At 40.8% G+C, this 19,119-nt stretch overlaps 1 protein-coding gene across 18 annotated transcripts in view; it reads right to left on the minus strand.

The window, feature by feature from the left end:
• Nucleotides 1-19,119, minus strand: part of Dock10 (dedicator of cytokinesis 10) — a 257,936-nt gene that overhangs the window by 73,520 nt on the left and 165,297 nt on the right. For all 18 annotated transcript variants that reach the window (XM_039084669.2, XM_063267006.1, XM_008767315.4 and 15 more), the window contains exons 12-18: nt 11,799-12,020; nt 11,478-11,600; nt 10,174-10,256; nt 4,770-4,892; nt 3,054-3,133; nt 1,255-1,442; nt 656-721 (exon numbers count right to left, since the gene is read on the minus strand). In XM_039084669.2, coding sequence (XP_038940597.1) covers nt 656-721; nt 1,255-1,442; nt 3,054-3,133; nt 4,770-4,892; nt 10,174-10,256; nt 11,478-11,600; nt 11,799-12,020 — 885 coding nt within the window. The remainder of the gene's footprint in view (nt 1-655; nt 722-1,254; nt 1,443-3,053; nt 3,134-4,769; nt 4,893-10,173; nt 10,257-11,477; nt 11,601-11,798; nt 12,021-19,119) is intronic.

Below are 19,119 nucleotides of genomic sequence, written 5' to 3' on the forward strand. Positions count from 1 at the left end.
TTTTATAGGCTATTTTTTGTTATGTGATACCCCTAAAATTAAAATATGAAAACAAAAATGGTGCATATCACATCTGAATGCTAGAAAAGGCAATCCTGTTAAAGTTTTACAGGTCAAAATAGTGACATTATTAACCCATGTGATCAACGAGTTGGACTGTTATTTTAGAGTCTCTGGGGCACTGGGCTTCATAAATGTGAGCATTATAGGGGTACCTTGCATTAGCCAACAGGTCTGTACATTAGTATGAGCTCTCTGGGGACATTCTGCATTATCCAATAGGCCGGTGCATAGTAGCCTTTTTGTGAAGACTGCATGACCTCAGACTGGATGTAGTGCTACAAATCAAGCATGCACAGTCAAGAGGTGAACTAATTTGGGCACCGGCAGACTCTCTATAGGGAATGACTATATTTATTTCACATCGTAATAACTTTCCTTTTTCCAAATCATGAAGTACAGAGCTGGGGGAGTCTAGCATTTTTGACGGAGTTAGTGATGGCTGTAAAGTTAGATACATTTTCAGGAGATCTGAACCAATGCCCAGAATTGTTCCTCATTTAACCATACTTATATAAAAAAATCCCTTCATGGTGCAAAAGAGCAAGGTGCTTGTCCTTCCTCTCATGCTGCGTCCTCAGATGCCTTGACTCACCTTCATGGGTCTGGCTCCATCATCATCTGAATTTTTGAATTCAATGCACACAGTTATATTTCGTGCCTGAAATTAGAATGAGGGGAATAATGGAGATGGTAATTTCCTCTTAAATAACACCCTAAATAGTATAAGGATTTAAAATAAGTAGCTTCTAATTAAATCTGAAAAAAAAAGTAGAATAACCAACATTGTCTTGTGACATTATCCATGGTCCTCAGAAACAGCAGGATTTGGAGAGATTTTAAAGGAAACAAAAATGCTCTTAGCACAGGACTAAGCATGCTATTTTCAAAGTACCATAAGAAACTAAAAAAAAAAGATAGTTTAGATCAAATTTATGTCAGGATGATTTTAGAAAGGATTATTAATGCATTATACGATCATGTATTTTCAAGCGATTGTAGCCCTCTGAGATGCTACAAGAGCATTCTTCTTTAAATGGTCCTGAAGTGAATTCTAGGACGAACCCACCCCTGGCTAAGCATTTCCTTCAAGTCTTAGCTCATAGTTATTTGTAGATGCTTGTTCAAGAAACATCTTGTGTGGTCCAGATTTGGTGGCCTGAGAAGTCAATGCCTCAGAAACACATGTCATACCTTGTTGAAGCATTTCTGGCTATCATACTTGAGATGTTTGGGGTAGACATAAATTTGATTTTTGTATACTCTGTATGGACGACAATGCTTTGTTGAGTCGTAAATAAATTCTTCCACTTCCACTGTAGGTTCTGACTGAGCCATCACGTCGAAGGGCTTGACAGGGATAAAGGACGATGTTACACAGTCTTAAAAAATCAGAAAATAAGAGTTTGTCATTTAATATGGATCTTCTAAAGTGAGCAACACTTAACATATTTTAACATGAAGCCACCTAAAATGGAAATTTGGTATTGTGTTCTAAGAGCATGAAAATATGAGATGCAGACATTGGGGATAATAAAGCTATATATTTAGTATTGAAACTCATGGCTAAGAATCATGGCAAATATTTGAGATGGATTGATAGTTTTCATATTATTTCCTGAATACAGACTATACTAGGTATAGATTTTATAGAATAAAGAGTAACCTGTTGACATTCACTTGCTATTATAAATATAATACATATATGATTGCATGGCAGAATAGAAGCAATTCAGTGGGTTTATTACTAATAGTAACAGATGAATTAATAGCAATTTTCATATATATAGTATGATTTTTAGAGCAAATGCCTCTGTATATTATTTATGATTTTTCTTTTCTTTCAAGTTTTACCACCTTTAAAACTCTAGCTTTGTAATAATAGCCCAACCTTCCCCCCCCCCCCAAAAAAAAATAAGGAAAAGATGGTTAGGAATGTCTTAGTCAAAACTTCTGCCATTGCACTGTTTGGAGGTGGAAACTGTTATGTTGAAGGAGAAAAAGGCCTGCTGCTTTTCCTTTCTACAGAGGATCTTCCTGGACTCAGAGAAAACAAGCGATGGGTTATGCATCCTTGGGAACCACAGAAAAATTCTAGTATTGAATCAGGAACCTGTTGAACATTTTATATGCTCAAGTTTCTCTAATTCCATACCATTTCTTCAAAGGGGATGTTCAGCTTTCTTTTCTGTTGTTTGTCTTTGCTGCAGGCAGTACAGCCTCGTTCCCTAAGTCACGTACAGGAAATAGCTTGTCCTCTGCTGTTCCCCATCAATCAATGTAAACATGATTTGAGGTCAGAGCTTAAGTTAGAATTCTCATGATAGTTTATATTACAGTGATTTGTGGGCATATATCAGGATAGATGGTCAGCCTAATAGTCCCTGTCAGTAAGTCTTGACCCAGTTATCATTTATTACAGGAAACCTTGATTCTATCTGCATCCTGAAATCCTCCATTTTAGGTCAGTACAAGGAGGATTTTTGTCATGTACCAAAGGAGGCAGACACTATGTATAATAACATTTCAGTCTCTTAGATGGGCATGCCCAGTACACAAAGCAATTTTCGGCAGTGCGGTGTGGCCGATCCAGTCTGTCGTCGAGTCAGGGAAATGAGACAGAATCCAGATTCTCTCACTATCAGCTATTTGTTTACTTGAATCTGATGTCCCTGTTACTCTCCAGAGTTTTAGAGAGTATGTGAATAATTCAGCATCATGGTGGATATTAAATCCATATTTGTAAAACAGAGGATAGAGTATACAGACTACAGTGTCCATTAGGAACTCCCTGTCTGTCTCAGGGGACAAACAAGCCCCACATTCCTATGGTATAATGAATTCCTATTCCAGTTGGGAAGACAGAATTCCCAGACAACCCAAGTCTTGAGACCAACCCGTTAACTGACAAACCAACGAACCAAACAGCCCTCCCACACAGATACTCAGAGGTCTCTAAACGAAGCGTGACGCGGACGACACGGGCATCATACTTGGCTGCTCCAAGGGAATGTTGTCCACAACAATATCCAGGCTTCCAGGGATGGTCTGCATTTTGCTTATCCGGTCAGCTCTGTGAAAGGACATCACACACACACACACACACACACACACACACACACACACTGTATTATTTTCATTTTCACAGAAAAATCCATCTTCTATAATCCTGAGCTTTGAGAAGGGTAAAGGATAGACAGTAAGTAATAGTGCATTGATTTTTTTCCCCTTTGGATAGTTTAACACCTATAAATAAAGCTAATATAAATAAAAACAAAATTATAACAGAGTCCAGGTACTGATATCATGAATAATAACTTAAATTTATTTTCTCCGACTTCATTTACATGTGACCAGATGGGTAGAACAGTAAATTATATAGTCTTGTCAATAAGACGTATTTGAATTTGCTTGAGCATTTCATTGTTGAAGTGGATTTTAAGACTTTCTGAGAACAAAGCTAGTTTTTGCTATGACAGTTTGCATTTTACCCTTGGCATTAACAAAGAATTGACTGTCTTTACATGTGTGTAAGGCTACCCCCCACCCCCTCCTGTCATCATGCATGTTCACTCTTCGACTCTGGCAGTTGATTCCTTTGTTGCCCCTCCCCTGTGGCACCCTTTAAAACTGCAGAACCTTTAGGAGGTAGAGTCTTCCTAGAGGACATAGGTGACTGGGATTGGAGTTTACAGGCCACCTCCTTTCCTTGTTAGCTCTTTGCTTCCTGACGGCAGATGAGATCAGTTTACTACTGCTCCTGACCTGGTGTCTTCTGCTCCATGAAGAACTATAACCCCAAGAGCACAGGCCAAACTGAATCCCTTTCTTAAGTTGCTTTGGTCAGGTATTCTTTGGGAAAAGAACTCAGATATGGTGTATATTTGAGCCCCAAGGTACTTTACCACTCTTCCCAACCTTGTGTTCAATGAACCACGTTTGTGTAATCAATGATTAATTTATACCACAGAAACTAGTCACCAGTAGACATTTTAACTTATGTCAGCACTTTATTGTGCTCTGAAGGTGCCTCTTACATGCCGTGATAATTTCTTCATGTTCATTGGCAACCCGAGGGTTGACAGGGTTTGTTTTGCTGTTTGTACGCTCATGATTACAGCTTGTCATGCCTTAGGGAACTATCTAAAAGGCCACAGGAAAATTCTTTTTTATTTTCTCATGGTGGCTTGAGGAGCCCTGTAAAGACTTGGGAGCAAGTTTTGACCAGGATATCTGATGAGCGAGTTCATGAAGAAAGGTCTCTCTGTGTTAGAGACAAATAGTGTAAGATATATTGTATAATAAGGGCATCAACACATCTTGAGGCTCCTGGGGGGTAGAAGTTGATTCTCCAGTCCCAATTAATGTCTGCCAGTCAATATCATACGTGGAAGAGACAAACTGAAACCACAGAATCACGAGTACCATAAATAATGTTATTTCCAGATGAGTTGTGTTTTTTTTGGGGGGGGTTAGTGAGGGGTGAGGATTATTGTCACATGGTTATAGATGGATGATGTGGCCCAACATGTCACTAATCTATATGGTTCTGGCAGCACTTGGACAAATGGGAAGATACCAGAAAAGTATTTGTTTCTGGAGTTATCTGGTTAGTTGAGACTCAGGGCACCAGGCATTGTTATATAGAGAGAAGACATCAGTGTTGGCGAAAGTCTAAAGGACTTAAAGGGGTGTCCAGAATAACCTACCTTCTGTAGTCTGATACCAGTCTTAGGAGGTCCTCGGATGATATTTTGTTACTTTCTTGTCTATACAATGGTGAAAATCTTGAGTCCCTGTCCACGTTCCCCTGGTTGTCCTTAAATACAGATCTGTAGGCAAGGAACGTTTACTCAGGTTTATATTTTGTTATTGCTTAATCAATTGTGTTTTAAAGGAGGATCATTAATGATCATTCCAATTTACAATGGAAAGAATTCAAGGGACTTATCATAATAGAAGGACGCGACTCCTTAGACAAAGTTTTTATTTACAAACACATTTTTGTCATAGTTCTCCTTTTTACTTCTATATCCAAAGTGGGAAGAGTTTCTGTTACCACACTTATATGGTGACTCACATTTTTACCATATCAAAACCCTGGAGTATTGGGAGAGTTGAGAAAAGCAAGAAAATATTATTTGTGTTGGTGAAATTTTGCTGGTCGTATGTGTATACACACACACACACACACGGTGAACACACATTATCTACCTTGTTCTATGAGGTAAGATCTTTCACTGGCCTAAAACTCACCAAAGAGCCTAGTATAGGTTAGTTACTCAGTAAGCTCCAGGTATCCTCCTGTCTCCACTTCCTCTGTGGTCTGATTACAGCCATGCCTCACCATGTCCAGTCTTTTTAACCTTGGTTCTGTGGCTCAGAATCAGGTCTTCTGTGTGCAAGGCAAATGCTGCCCTGTCTGATCTGTCTCTTAACGTTCTCCACTGAAGTGTTTCTCCAAGGCATCTTAACCGAAAGACAGCCAATGCACTCTGGGTGGCAGCATTAGAACTTATGAGTGTGCACCAAGAATCAAGTTATAATCAGGGCTGTAGAAAGATTCCTAAACTGTCTTTGTGAGCTTTTGGACAGAAATAAGGATAAATGCAGGGAATATCGGTCAGAGTTTTGCATGAACTAAGGCTAATGTACGTCATTTTTCTCTCCCTGATCCAGTCCCTTGGAATTATAGTGCCTTACTTAAAATACATAATCGCTTTGGTCTAAGCTATCAAGTGAGGTCAGGCAATATTTGCTTCACATGCGCTTTTCTGACATCGTCCACCCTGTCTTTATTATGCATCAAAAAATTAGGCCCCCATATAATTGCTTTTTCTTCAACATTAGAGAAATGTTGGATTTTTATTTCTTCTAGGTTAAGGGACTTTGCTACAATATCTTATCATTTAAATGAATCAAATATTTCAATAAAGTAGCTGGAATGGCTTTGAAACTCATATTAGCCATAGACATTTAGTAGAAAATAATGTGGAAAAAAAGGAACACAGGCTAGAGATGTATTCGAGTGGTATTTTTAGACTCCTTGAGATTGTCTCCTCACAGTTTTGTTGATATTCTTGTTGTTAAGTAGTTGCTGAGGAAAAATCAAACAAATCTCTCCTTCATAAGATTTTAATGAAATAACAGCAAGACAGAATAAAAACGTTTTACTCGAAGACTAAAGATAACTGTGCACATAAAGGCCACCACCAAGCCTGTCCACCAAGTTTGGTTTCTAGAGCCCTGTGTGGTAGAAGAGTGCTGTTGTGGCAAGGTGTGCATGCCCACAACTTAAATATACTAAAATGTGATAAGAATTTCAAAGCACTTAACTTAAAAATTGCCTTTTGCATAAACACTGTAAAGGCCATTTGAGTAAGTACTTACCATACTGAAATCAGCACAGCTTGTTTCCCAATACAAGAGGGAGTTAGAAACTCGACTTGAATACAGTCTTTTTCCATGAGTGAATTACTGCAACTATATTAATCTATGTGCCCCATAAGCTGCGCTTTGGTCATATCCACAGTTGGCATGTAGAAATCCTTCACTTGGAATGGCTGCTCATGAGGTGTACATGAAGCTTTGCATTTGACCTTTGTACATAGCCCTCTCAAGGGCTAAGGCTAGAGGTGCAGACCATTATGTGGGCTTTAGACATTTCTACGCATGTGTGAATATAGCAGACAAAACTCCGAAGTGGTTGTTAGGGCCCAGCATGGACATGGGACTATAATCTCAGCAATGGGGTAGTAAAGACAGCAGAAGGACAGGTGTCTGAAGCCATAAGGAGCTACACAGACAACCCTGTCTTAAAATACTAGTAATAGTAAAAAAATAAAATCTAAACTTCTTCAAGGACTGAGGATATATTCAAGAAGGTAGGGCATTGACCTGGAATTCATAAGGCAGCAAAAATTTTTGGTTGACTGGCAGTTTTAACTGTATGAAAATGCATTATCTAATAATAAAACTCTAGAAAGGCAGAGAGAAGGACGTGGTGAGGGTGTACGAGGAGCTTTGTCACTGGAAGGATGCACGCAGGGGCGAACCACCACTTGCTGGGCCATGGACAGCATGAGAATCTCAGATATCACCGCCCTGAGCATCTTTAGGTGTACGGATATGAGAATGATATTTATTTTAGTGGTAGTTCTGACTGACCTTAAAGAAAACTGAGCACTGTCTGTTAGTCTTTTATAAGTTAAAATGAGACAGTGCACAAGAATCAGTGAGGTGCTCCTGGCCTGGCCTTGGGCCCCTCTGATCTTGCAGGCGATAGGTATGGGACAAGTTTAATTGCAGCAGAACACACTTGTGAATTCACCTTCTTTTCTAATTGTGGGTTGTAAAATATCCTGGGTGGCTCTGTGTGTGTGTGTGCAACTGTGTGTGTATGCAACTGGGTGTGTATGTGTGTGCAACTGTGTGTATATGTGTGTGTGCAACTCTGTGTGTGTGTTCCACACCTATTGAAAGGATAATCGTTTTCATACACAGTGGCAGTACAGCTGGTACCCAATCTGAGAACATCCTGGATAAATTTCAAATTAGATGCTCATAGCAATGCAATCTGTGTGTATTATAGCAGCTGGGTACAAATCTGGTTCCCAGGGACTGTTAATGCTACTATTTTTAACTACAGTTGCTTTGAAATGTTTTAGGGTACACTCAGAGCTATGCTGTGAAACAAACTGCAAGATAGAAAATTGTGGGACAAGGCGGGATGTGTGAGGTGGGGAGCAGACCTGGAGCAAAAATAAGGTCGAGCCCTGTCCAGAAAGTCTCATCTTGAGACTGCCAGGTGTAAGGGTTGCTTTCTCCCTGTTCTGGGTCTGCCTGCACCATGGTACACATATCCTTTTGACCTCCACCTCTGGCTTACCTTGAGGTAGTCACAATATCATCAAGGCCAAATTCCTGATTTAACCTCCTCTTTCTCTATAAGGACGTGTCCAGCAAGCCCCTGGAATTCCTCTTCTAGTAAATGAAGCATTCCAACACCTCAGCCCCAGCCAATAATGTCCACTCATCTCAAAAACCCCTACCAACTCCCTAGTGTTTATATAGTCCTTATTACCTGTGAATAAAGAGAGCTGTAACACTGAAAACCATCTCAGAGAAGGCTTCTGAGATCCTGCAAACCCACCCACCTGGACAAGCTTCCTTCCTTTCATCCCACCAGGCTTGCAAAGGTATCTGAATGCTCTAAGGCCAGCTGGAAATAAAGTATAAGGAAAAGCCAATGGAGAATATACAGGACCAACAATATATCACCTATGCCATGGAGCTGGATTGTTCCAGAATGATGTGGGTGACTGACAGACTTCAGCTCTTAGCTGGAGCAATGTTTGCACTGGAAGGTGGAGCAGGGCTTGCTGCTTTGAATGGCTGTGTGGTTTTTTAGGGTAGGTAATCCAAAGAACCCAACAAAACCATAGTCTCTGTATGATCAGCCATTCTTTTCCTCACTTGCTAGAGAAACTCAAGTAAATTCACATCATTGGTGGTTTGTACAAGTCCATAACGATAATCAAAGCACTAACTGAGCCCTCATCCAGCATGGGCTTGTGGTTTTGCTAGCTCTATTTCCTTAGACACAATTATCCCAAGGGTTGATGACACTTTCAGCCACCATGGAAGCCATCTGTCCTCCATACAGTTTGTTGACAATTTCAGAGTCAGGATGTTACTTCTACCAATAATGGTCACACGACTTACTTATATCCTTCACACTCCTCCTCATTGGCCTACATTTACAATAAATGGGGGGGTCACAGAGCATGAATATGAACTCCACAAGTGACCTCCAGCAATAATAATAATAATTATTATTGACGTCTATTACATGTTTTTCATGTCTACCATTACTTATCTCTGTAAGGAAAGATAGGGACAGAGATATAAAATAATACCCATGACATATTTTATACCAAATCCTTGTACACCTGAAGTTAATAGAAGATATTGCCCATGAGACAAGGATTGGGTATTTCATGCTACAGATGAGACTCTGAGCCCAGAGTTGAACCTTGCTCAATGACACAATAGATGGAGAGTTGATCTTGACAGGTGGGAGGGGTTACCAGGCTCTACAGCCTGGCTCTCCCACCCTTTCTACAAGGTAGTCTAAATGCACGTTGTACTTGCAACCTCCAGGGGTTTGTCTTGCATTACTGGTGCTGTACTCCACATTACCCCTTCTACCAGTCTCTAATGTTAAATAATGACCACGACATTCTGACACACACTGGTGGGTTTTCTCTGAATATCTTTCCCTGTGGGAGCTATGTGAATAGAAGAATACACAACAGGTTAGCCTCCTTCTGCATTTTGAATTGTGAATGGAAGTGACTGCCTTTGCGATAATGTTATTAATAGTTGCTAAGTGAGGTATTGTCTACTAGGCCTGTAATTAACCCCTTTCGATTCAGCTTGTTCATTGTTGATCTTTGTAGTTGTCATGAGTCTATGCCAAGGTTTCCCTCCTCTAAGTAGGACTCATACCATGCAAAGATACAAAGAGAGGGACACTAGGAGTTGACGTATCAGTAGATCTGAAAAGCAAAGTCTATTTTCACCAGAGGTCTTCTGCTTGAGCACACAGCATTTCCCTCAGTCAGCTGGGGGACATAATTGTCTGTACTAATCTACATCCAAATCAAAGACAGCTTAAGTGATCAACACGATGGTTTCATTTGGATGTTCATACAGAGCAGAGCTCTATGCATAATGCATGCGTGCAGATGCACAGGAAGGTATACAATATTCCTCCTTATCCATGTCCATTAGGCTCTCTGGGCTGATAAAGGATTGTGTTCACTAGAGCAGTTAGGTATAAACAAGTTATGATTTTGATTTCCTACTAGTGAGTTCCCTCAGTACATCTGGCCATGCCCACACTGGAGACGAGGCAGGGGCCTTTAGTGTAAGCTAAAGTGAAGTGTTTTTCTGCAGAGTTCATGATGTCTGTGAAGATGATAACGTGTTATTTCCCTAGGTGTGGCTTCATTAAAAGGCATCAGATGATACAAAGGCATTCAGAGCCATAGCTTCTAATGCAGATTGTAAGTTCAGTTCTATTCTGTGAGTCGCACAGTAGGACCTTACCTCACTGCCCAAGCAAATGGCATCCGATATTTCCCCAATTTGCTGCAGAACTGCCTGTTGGATTTTAGAATCTTCTGTGCAAACTGAGGGGAAAAAAAGTAAATGAAATATTATTTAAGGATAGCCAATTACAAACTGTACACATGAAATAATAATGATTACCTTTTTCCATTTTATTGTCTACTGAAATCCTATAGAATTTCTCCTTACTGGCTCACAGATTACACATGAGACCCACTGTGTTCAAGGTACTGTAGAATTCTTGGCTTTCTTTTTAATTTGAAAATTCTCAATGTAGAACATCCCCTACTCTTGAAATATCAACTGTTACCCACTCCTCTCCTCCTCCTCCTTCCTTTGTACCTAGCTAAGAGAAGTTAAAATCTTGATTGGAAAGTTATCAAATTTATATTCATGATTGGTACTAGATCACATCTTTTATTCATCAGGAGACTTTTTCTGTGAAGGGCTGCACGGATCCTGCATTCTCTGTCACAACTTCCCAAATCTATTACTAGAGCTGGGAGGTAGCCGTGGGTAAATACAAGAAAAGCTTCCATTTTCAGTGCTGGAGCAAACCCAGGGCTTCACACATTTTAGGCAACGAATGAGGTGTGATTGACTGTCAATAAGATTTTATTTACAGAAGTCGGTAACAGGCTGGATGCGGTCCGAACAGATAGTTTGCTGAATGCAATATGCCATTATGTACTATGATATTAAATATGTAAATCTACAGCCTGAGTCATTGCACATACTCAAATTCAATTGTTTTGCATTATTTCCTTGATATGTTTCATTTGTGTGGCAAATATAGACTCTTATTTATTTTAATAAAGAGTGATATTCCATAATTTGCTTGTTTGAAATAACAAGGTGACAGAATGAAGAAAACAGAGAGCCTTCTCTGGCCTTACTCTGCAGACATCCACATTCTCCTCATCTCCAGCTTCCTGCAGTTCCCTGTTGTTATATTTATTGTATGATCATCTGTCTTTGTGATTGAGCCCATTGTTGGCTTGCTGATATCTCGGCAAATTGCCTTCACTTGACCCTGACTCCTAACTTTGTTATTATAAATACTTCAACCTTTGAGGTTAAATATATTTCTACTAATAGATTCATAGGCATTAGAGTCTGTCTATGCTGTTGGGTCAAAAGGACATAAACCCAAAAGTGTATAATTTCAAAAGTTTCTGGTAGATATTAATTATACTGCTAGGTTCATGTTGAAAGTCATACATTTATGAGATTGCATAATGCAGGAAAGCAACTGAAAGTATTTATAAAAAAATAACCACTACCTTGTTGGAGTCTGGATTCTTGATGTAAGGTTCAGTACCACTTCCGATGTTTCCCATTAAGACTTTTTCGACTTTGGCCACCAAAACAATTTCAGAGTGTGGATCACTCACAGAGAAGATAGCCTGTGTCCAAAGAGAGCAGCGGATAATAACTACCAAAGAAATCACCTCGAAGACATTCACAGATGCCATTTAAAAACATGGCAGCTTTAAGGAATTTTAATTTGGGAAAATGCCCATCCCGTATGGACTATTTATTGTTAAGAACAATCTAAAGGGCAAGGTTTTTCTATCCCATCACAAGTAAACAAAAAGCGCAACCTGCTTTGGGAATTTTAACCATTCCTCTGGAAGGCCCTTTATGTGAGGTTCTTCTGATTGTCTCAGTGTGCCAGGGTCAATATTGCCGTTTTCCAAGGCTGGTGGGGCCCCAGAGAGCATCTGCCGGACAGCAGGGTGATTTAGGTCCGTGTGGAAATCCGCAGAGATCTTCCTGTTATCTCTGAGGTCGTAAAGCGCCACACTCACAAAAAAGGGCTCAATCTGTGGGCAAAACAAAACAAAAACCAGATGGTTCTGCTGGTCCACCAGATTGTGCACCACCGCAGTTCACAACATAATTGTACAAAAGGCAGAAGCGATCTTTCTAGAACTCAGTGCAAAGTACCCAGAATCCCTCCCTGCAGCAGGTGCCTCCAAGCCCAGAGCTCAACTCTTTTGTTTCTTGACCCTAGACACCTATCCCAGTGTTCTCTTCCGCGTGTTCTACCACCGCCACATTAAACTTGAACAGCCTTCTAGCTGCTTCTCCTGTACTCAAAGAAAACACCCTTTACCGAGTCTCTAGAGTACCCCGAGGAACATTTCACCAGTCCAACTTCTTTTCGGATTTCTTTGTCTTTGTCTCTCTGTCTCTGTCTCTCCCTCCCGTCCTTTTTTTGGGGGAGGGGTTGTTTAGAAACAAGGTTTCTCTGTGTAGCCCTGGTTGTCCTAGAACTGGATCTGTCGACCTGGCTGCTCTCAAACTCAGGGATCTCATCTCTGCCTCCTGGGAGAGAGTTGGGAGTAAAGGCATTTGCTACTACTGACTAACTGTGTAGCCCAGGATGGCTCTGACTCAGACTCATGATCCTCCTGGCTCTGCCTCTTTCACAAAATTCTACCCATGTGCACCATCACACCTGGAAATTTTCAGATATTTTAAATTCACAGCTTGAAATGATAGTAACAACATGTACTGCATATTGACTTGGTGAACAGTAGGAATACTGTTCTATGTGCTTTTGTTCATGAACACGATACTGTGACACATAGAGGAGGATTGGCCTGTGAGAGGGCCTGCTGTCAGAGAAGATGGGAAGTCTCCTGAAAAGAAGACAATATCTTAGCTGAGGGTTTTAAAATGATATTAGTCTTGTTATCTTCTCCTCATTTTGAAATTCGCCACACGCCTAGCACCAGGGTCAACGTTCAGCAGTTGTGATGCTAACTTTAACTTCTCATGACCCTAAGGCTACTATTTCCCCTTATCAATAATATTTGTAGATGTGTATTCTGAGACAACCCTCCAGGTCTTGCTGTTCTGTGACTGAATCCCACCAGTCTTAGTGACCAGTCTGAACTCTCAGTGAGATGACCACTGTGTTGGCTCCCAATGGTCCTGTTCTACTTCTACCAGTCTTTGTACAGATGTTTGTCAGGATGGCAGGCAGATATGACACTCTCCTCTTTGTCATTTTTATTTATTCATTTTCTTACTAAAGCAAAGTTTATGATTGCCATTAAATTCAATAGGTTTTACATAGTGCTCTCTCTCTCTCTCTCTCTCTCTCTCTCTCTCTCTCTCTCTCTCTCTCCCACACACACACACACACACACACCCTCTGTTTTTCAAGCCAGGGTTTTTCTGGGTAGCCTTGGCTGCCCTAGAACTCACTCTGTAGACTAGGCTGGCCTTGAACTTACAAAGATCCACCTGCCTCTGCTTCCCAAATGCTGGGATTAAAGGCCTATTCCCACACTGCCCACCCTCTCCAGGTTTTAGATTTTAAAGGTCATTCATTATTTCTAGTGATGCTCAATTGTTAAGGCTCTGCCTCAAAGTAACTCCAACGTGGCTTTGGCAGGGACCCATTTCCTTCTTTCCTTCCTTCCTTCCTTCCTTCCTTCCTTCCTTCCTTCCTTCCTTTCCCTTCCCTTCCCTTTCCTTTCTTTTCATGTTTATTTAGTCAACAACATGCTCCAGATTCATACTCTTCATGCCCCAGATGTTTCTCCAGGGATGATCCTGGCTCCATTTTGGTAAGACTGACATTTAGATATAAGTATCTGGGTCCTGGTAATTAGTCACCAGAGTATCATAGGTCCCATGCCCTCTCATGACATGGGATGACACATCGACTCATAGTACTTGAATACAACTGTAATTATTGATTTCTATCTATGCATGAATATTTGCTAACATCCAGCAAGTTCAAGTTGATACTTGTTCACTTCTAACACAAACACTCAAGGATTAGTCCTTACTTTCTTGTTTTCTCAATTAATAACAGTGAGAATTATGGGTTCCAGTAGCAATCTTTATTTACTTACTTATCCTTTCAGCTTTCTTCCTGGTTCACAATGATCATTTTCCCAACCATGCCAGGAATCTTTTTTACGTACGTCCTCTAGACCACCCTGAACCCATATCCCATCAGACTTAGCAGCATGTCATTTCTGTGCCCATGTGTGACTTCCTCCTTCCATAGCACATATGAGAGCAGAACACAGTGTAGGACTAAGAATATTCCCAGGTCTGCGGGTGAGCAGAGGAACCCAAGCACATGGTACTGGCCACCGACAGAGAGGATAAAGATGAATCCTTCACAAGACATAGAAAGTCCTCTATAAGATGTCCCTATGGCCATAGGAATATGAATTTTGGGGTTCCAGGTAAGTCAAGAGACCTAGGCTAGAAGCAGAACCTGGGAGATTCCTTGGTTTTGTTTTTTTTTTTTTTGTTTTGTTTTTCTTTTTATTCCTATTTAAATCACAGTACACAGATGTGATGGTTTGAATGAGGTTGGCTCCCACAGGCTCATAGGACATAATTGGTGCCCAGTTGGTGTAACTGTTAGGGAAGGATGAGGTGTGGCATTGTTGGAGGCATTCAAAAGACTAGAGCGATCCTCAAAGTTTGTCTTTGTCATGCTTGAGGATCAAGATGTGAGCTCTCACTGGTGTCTGCTGCCATTTCTTTGCTCTAGCACCCTGGACTCCCACCCTCTAAAATGGTAGGCCCAATGAAGTGCTTTCTTTTATGGGTTTCCTTGGTAATGGAGTTTTGTGACAACAGTAGAAATGATAAGAATTACAGCAAGGAAGAGAATCAGCATGGACTCCCGTGAATCAGTAACACTTGGAGAATAATAGAAAGGACCAAAGCAGTTATCGGTGAGACTGGGCAAAGTCTGGAATCTAGAATCTATCTGACCAGCCTGGGAAAGGGGGCTTTAAAGGAGAAAGGCAGTGAAAACAGTGGGACAAAGTGGAAGGGGGAATATCAGGGTGAAAGGGCACAATGAGGAAGGGGTGGGAATGGAGATGGGGGGGCATCTGGGAGAAGGAAGGACAGTAAAATATGTATGGAAAGGACACATGAAATTACTTTGTAAGCTAATTAAAATAAGCTCAGAACATCTAAAATAAAAATAGAAATTGTGAAATGGAAGGGCATTTCTTTCTACCCTTTGTTTCTTTTCTCTCCCTCTTTCCCTCTCACCCTCCCTCTCTTCTCCTCTCCTCTCCCCCTCCCCTCTCCGCTTCTTCTCCCCCTCTCTTCCCCTCCCTCTCTCCCTCCTTTCTTCCTTCCTTCCTTCCTTCCCTTTTGTAGTTTTTGAATGCCAAACCTATGGTCTCACCCATGCCAGGTAAATGTTGTACCATTCACCCGATATCACAACTCTGTAAAGACAAAACAAAATGTGATACAAAATTTTAAAATGCTGCCAAAATATTGTAGAAACCAAAGACAGACTTGAGGGATAAAGAATGGCTAACTAGAAAAGTGTCACAATCAACACAAATTAAGAGATAGGGGTGCAGGACAGTGGTGGAGTACTGACAGTATGTGCACATCTGTGTTCCTTCATAAGGCAAAAAAAAAAAAAAAAGGAAAAGGAAAAGTGAAATAGCATGGGTTAAATTAGGCAAAGTAAATAAACGAAGGTATATATACTTAAGTACACATTGCATATACACACATACATGTATGTATAATTAAATATACTAGACAAACGAACATGCATGTGATTTCGTAGCTGTGCAATTAAGTGGGGGTTATAAACAATTGTCAGTAACATTTTACTTTGGGTTTGTGCCCCTTAGTTGGGAATTGGAGTTTGTCTTCTATGAATAGGTAAGTTATACAGAGGACTGCAGCCCAATTAATGCACTGTTCTACAGAGCGGTGCCGTGAGTCTTGTTAAATAGCTCCTGTCCTTTGAGATGTATCATTGTGACAAGTTTGTAACCAAGGTGCTGTTCAGTTATTTAATGATAACAATGCCTGTCAACTCCCTCTTTATTAGAGATGGAATTCCAAATTAAAATAAATTTCAACATAGCCTTTTTGTGGCTACGGAGATGTCTAAGTCAGTGAAGAGCTTGCTGAGAGATCATGAGGGCCTGGGTTCAAACTCTTAGTACCCATATAAAGGCTGGGCATAGCTGCAGGCAACTGTTATCCTGGTTAAGGGGAGGTAAAGATGGAAAGGTTCTTGGAGATCATTGGCCACCCAGTCTTGCTAAATCCATGAGTTCCAGAGGTATGAAAGACTCTGTCTCAAAGATGGAGAACACCACCCAACATTATGTGATCATGCACCCACACACAGACATATATACACAATATCAGACATGTGCACACACACACATACACTCATGCTTATTTAAAAGTAATTATCAAGAAAAATTTTGATTTTAGTAATTTAATATAGTTTAGAAAAACTCCTCATTTGTGGTGATTATAGTCTGCGAAGACTTGAAAATGCAAAAATAGATTAGTGAGGTGCAAAAAACACTTTGAAGGTCAAGATATAAAAATCATTTTTTCCTGAATTGTTGCATTTTGACTCTTATTTCCATTTGTTGAATAGAAATACATGATTTCTGTTAATAACATGTCAGAAATTAAAGCTCCTGTGGTGATTCATTTATTTTTCCAATCTACCATTGCCACAAAAATGTCAAACCTTACTTTTCTGAATGGCTGGCTTTCAGGATGGATTTGTTTAACAAAAACACCTTCAAAGCCCGACAATTTAAGTTGTAGGCTACTGAGGCTTACGTTGATGAATTCCCTCTGAAAATTCAGGAACAGGAACATTTAAATGTAGATACAATGAAACTGCTTAATTAGCTCGGATTGTTGGAGTCAATTCCCATTTTCAAAGAAATATGTCATACTATAAAACCATCATCTAGAAGTCGATGTTCTATTTGATTTACCGAAAAATTGCATGCTGTCAAAGTTGGCCTCCTTATCACAAAAGAGTCTTTCATGGAGGCTGTAGACACTCGTGTATGAAATGCAGCAGTTAGCTCTCCTGAGATGTGGAGAACTGGCCTTCAAAACATGTCCATCAAAGCAAGAATGACATTGAAGACTGTCATAAATGAAGGAGTGCCGCTGTATAAACACACAGAAGTTTCCAAAAAATAATTTCATCCCATGATTAAACTGCCACCAAGGTGAGGCCACTTTATTGATTTTTATATGATTACTAACACATGCAATGAAATTATTTGTTAAAAGTAATTTCCTACGTTATTTTTTAAACATCTGCACCCAGTCATGAAAGGACACATGTGGTATGTACTCACTGATAAGTGAATATTAGCCAAAAAGAAGCTTGGGATACTCACAATACAACCCACAGACCATAAGAAATCCAAAAAGAAAAAAAGACCACACCAAGGTCCTACTCAGTCCTACTCAGAAGGGGGAAGAAAATAATCTCCGGGAAGTAGAGGGAGAGGGGGATCTGGGAGTGAGAGAGGAGGGGGAGGGAAAAAGGGGAGGCAGTTCAGAGATGAGGGAGAAGTACAGAGGGTCAGGAATTTGAAAGTAGGTGTGTAGCAGTGGGGGAGGGGAAACTGGGTGTAGCCACCAGAAAGTCCCAGATGCCAGGGACCCAAGAGGTTCCCAGGTCCCAACAGAGAGGATATTAGCCAAAATACCCAACAAAGGGGAGATAGAACTTGTAGTGACCATATTCAGGCATGAGGGATGGGGCCACCCACCCACCTCAAAAACATTAATCTAGAATTCCTCCTGTCAAAAGGAAGTGCAGAGACAAAGAGTGGAGCAGAGACTAAAGGAAAGGCCATCCAGAGACTGCCCCACCTAGGGATCCATCCCATCTGCAGACACCAAACCCAGATACTTGCTGATGCCAAGAAGTGCTGACTGACAGGATATATATAGCTGTCTTTTGAGAGGCTCTGACAGAGCTAGACCAAAACAGATATGGATATACATAGCCAAAATTGGACTGAGCGTGGAGACCCCAATGGAGAAGTTAGGGCAAGGACTGTAGGAGCTGAAGGGGTTTGCAACCCCATAGGAAAAGCAACAATTTCAACCAACTAGACCCACCCCACAAAGTTGCCAGGGACTAAACCACCAACCAAAGAGTACCCATGGCTCCAGCTGGATATGTAGCAGAGGATTGCCTTTTCTGACATCACTGGAAGGGGAGCCTCTTGGTCCTGTGGAGGCTCGATGACCCAGGGTAGGGGAATTCTAGGGTGCTGAGGCAGAAGTGGGTGGGCTGGTAGGAGAGCACCCTCATAGAGGTAGGGGGAGTAGGGAGGGGATAGGGGACTTGTGGAAGAGAAACTGGGAAGGGGAATAACATTTGAAATGTAAATAAATAAAATAACCAATAAAAAATGAAACAAAAACCATAAACTTTGTACCCACTGTAAGATTCCTTAAAAAATATCATTTAGATGCCCCAAATCAACTAATCCTCTTGGCTTAAGAGACAGAAAAGCACATCAAAAAAGCCATTCTCAGGAGGCTGGAGGGATGGCTCATTAACCAATGAGCACTGGCTGCTCTTGTAGATGACTCAAGGTAAGCATACACACATCCATAAAACATACCAATGCACACGAAATGAAACAGAATCAAATAAGTGTTTCTAAAGAGCTACTCTGTTGAGACTTGAGTAAATTGAGCCATGTAGTTCCTGCACATGGTCTACGTGGGAAGAGTCCCATGGCAGTGGAGTCATACTGTTTCTGGGAGCTTCCATGGAGGTTCATCAGGGGAAGGCAATCACTCGTATATCCCAGTCCATCTTTCTACCAGGGAAGGCTGTGCTCTTAAACTACATATGCAGCTTTCAGGAGAGACACCCCTCAAGTGGTGAGGGGTATTAGAGAGATCTTCTTAGCCAGGAAGATCAGTCAGATCAACCCTGGTGATCAGTGGGGAGGCTGGGGTGGAGGACCAGATATTATCACAGTCCCACGGCCCTCACATCTAAAAATAAACCCATTTTCTTTGACTTTTGGTTTCCAGAATGGATTTTTAAATTGTGCTGGATGTTCTAGATAAAAAGAAAAAAAACCCCATAGATTTAAATTATTT

This window comes from Rattus norvegicus, chromosome 9 (assembly GCF_036323735.1).
Source record: "Rattus norvegicus strain BN/NHsdMcwi chromosome 9, GRCr8, whole genome shotgun sequence".
Taxonomy (NCBI): Eukaryota; Metazoa; Chordata; class Mammalia; order Rodentia; family Muridae; genus Rattus; species Rattus norvegicus.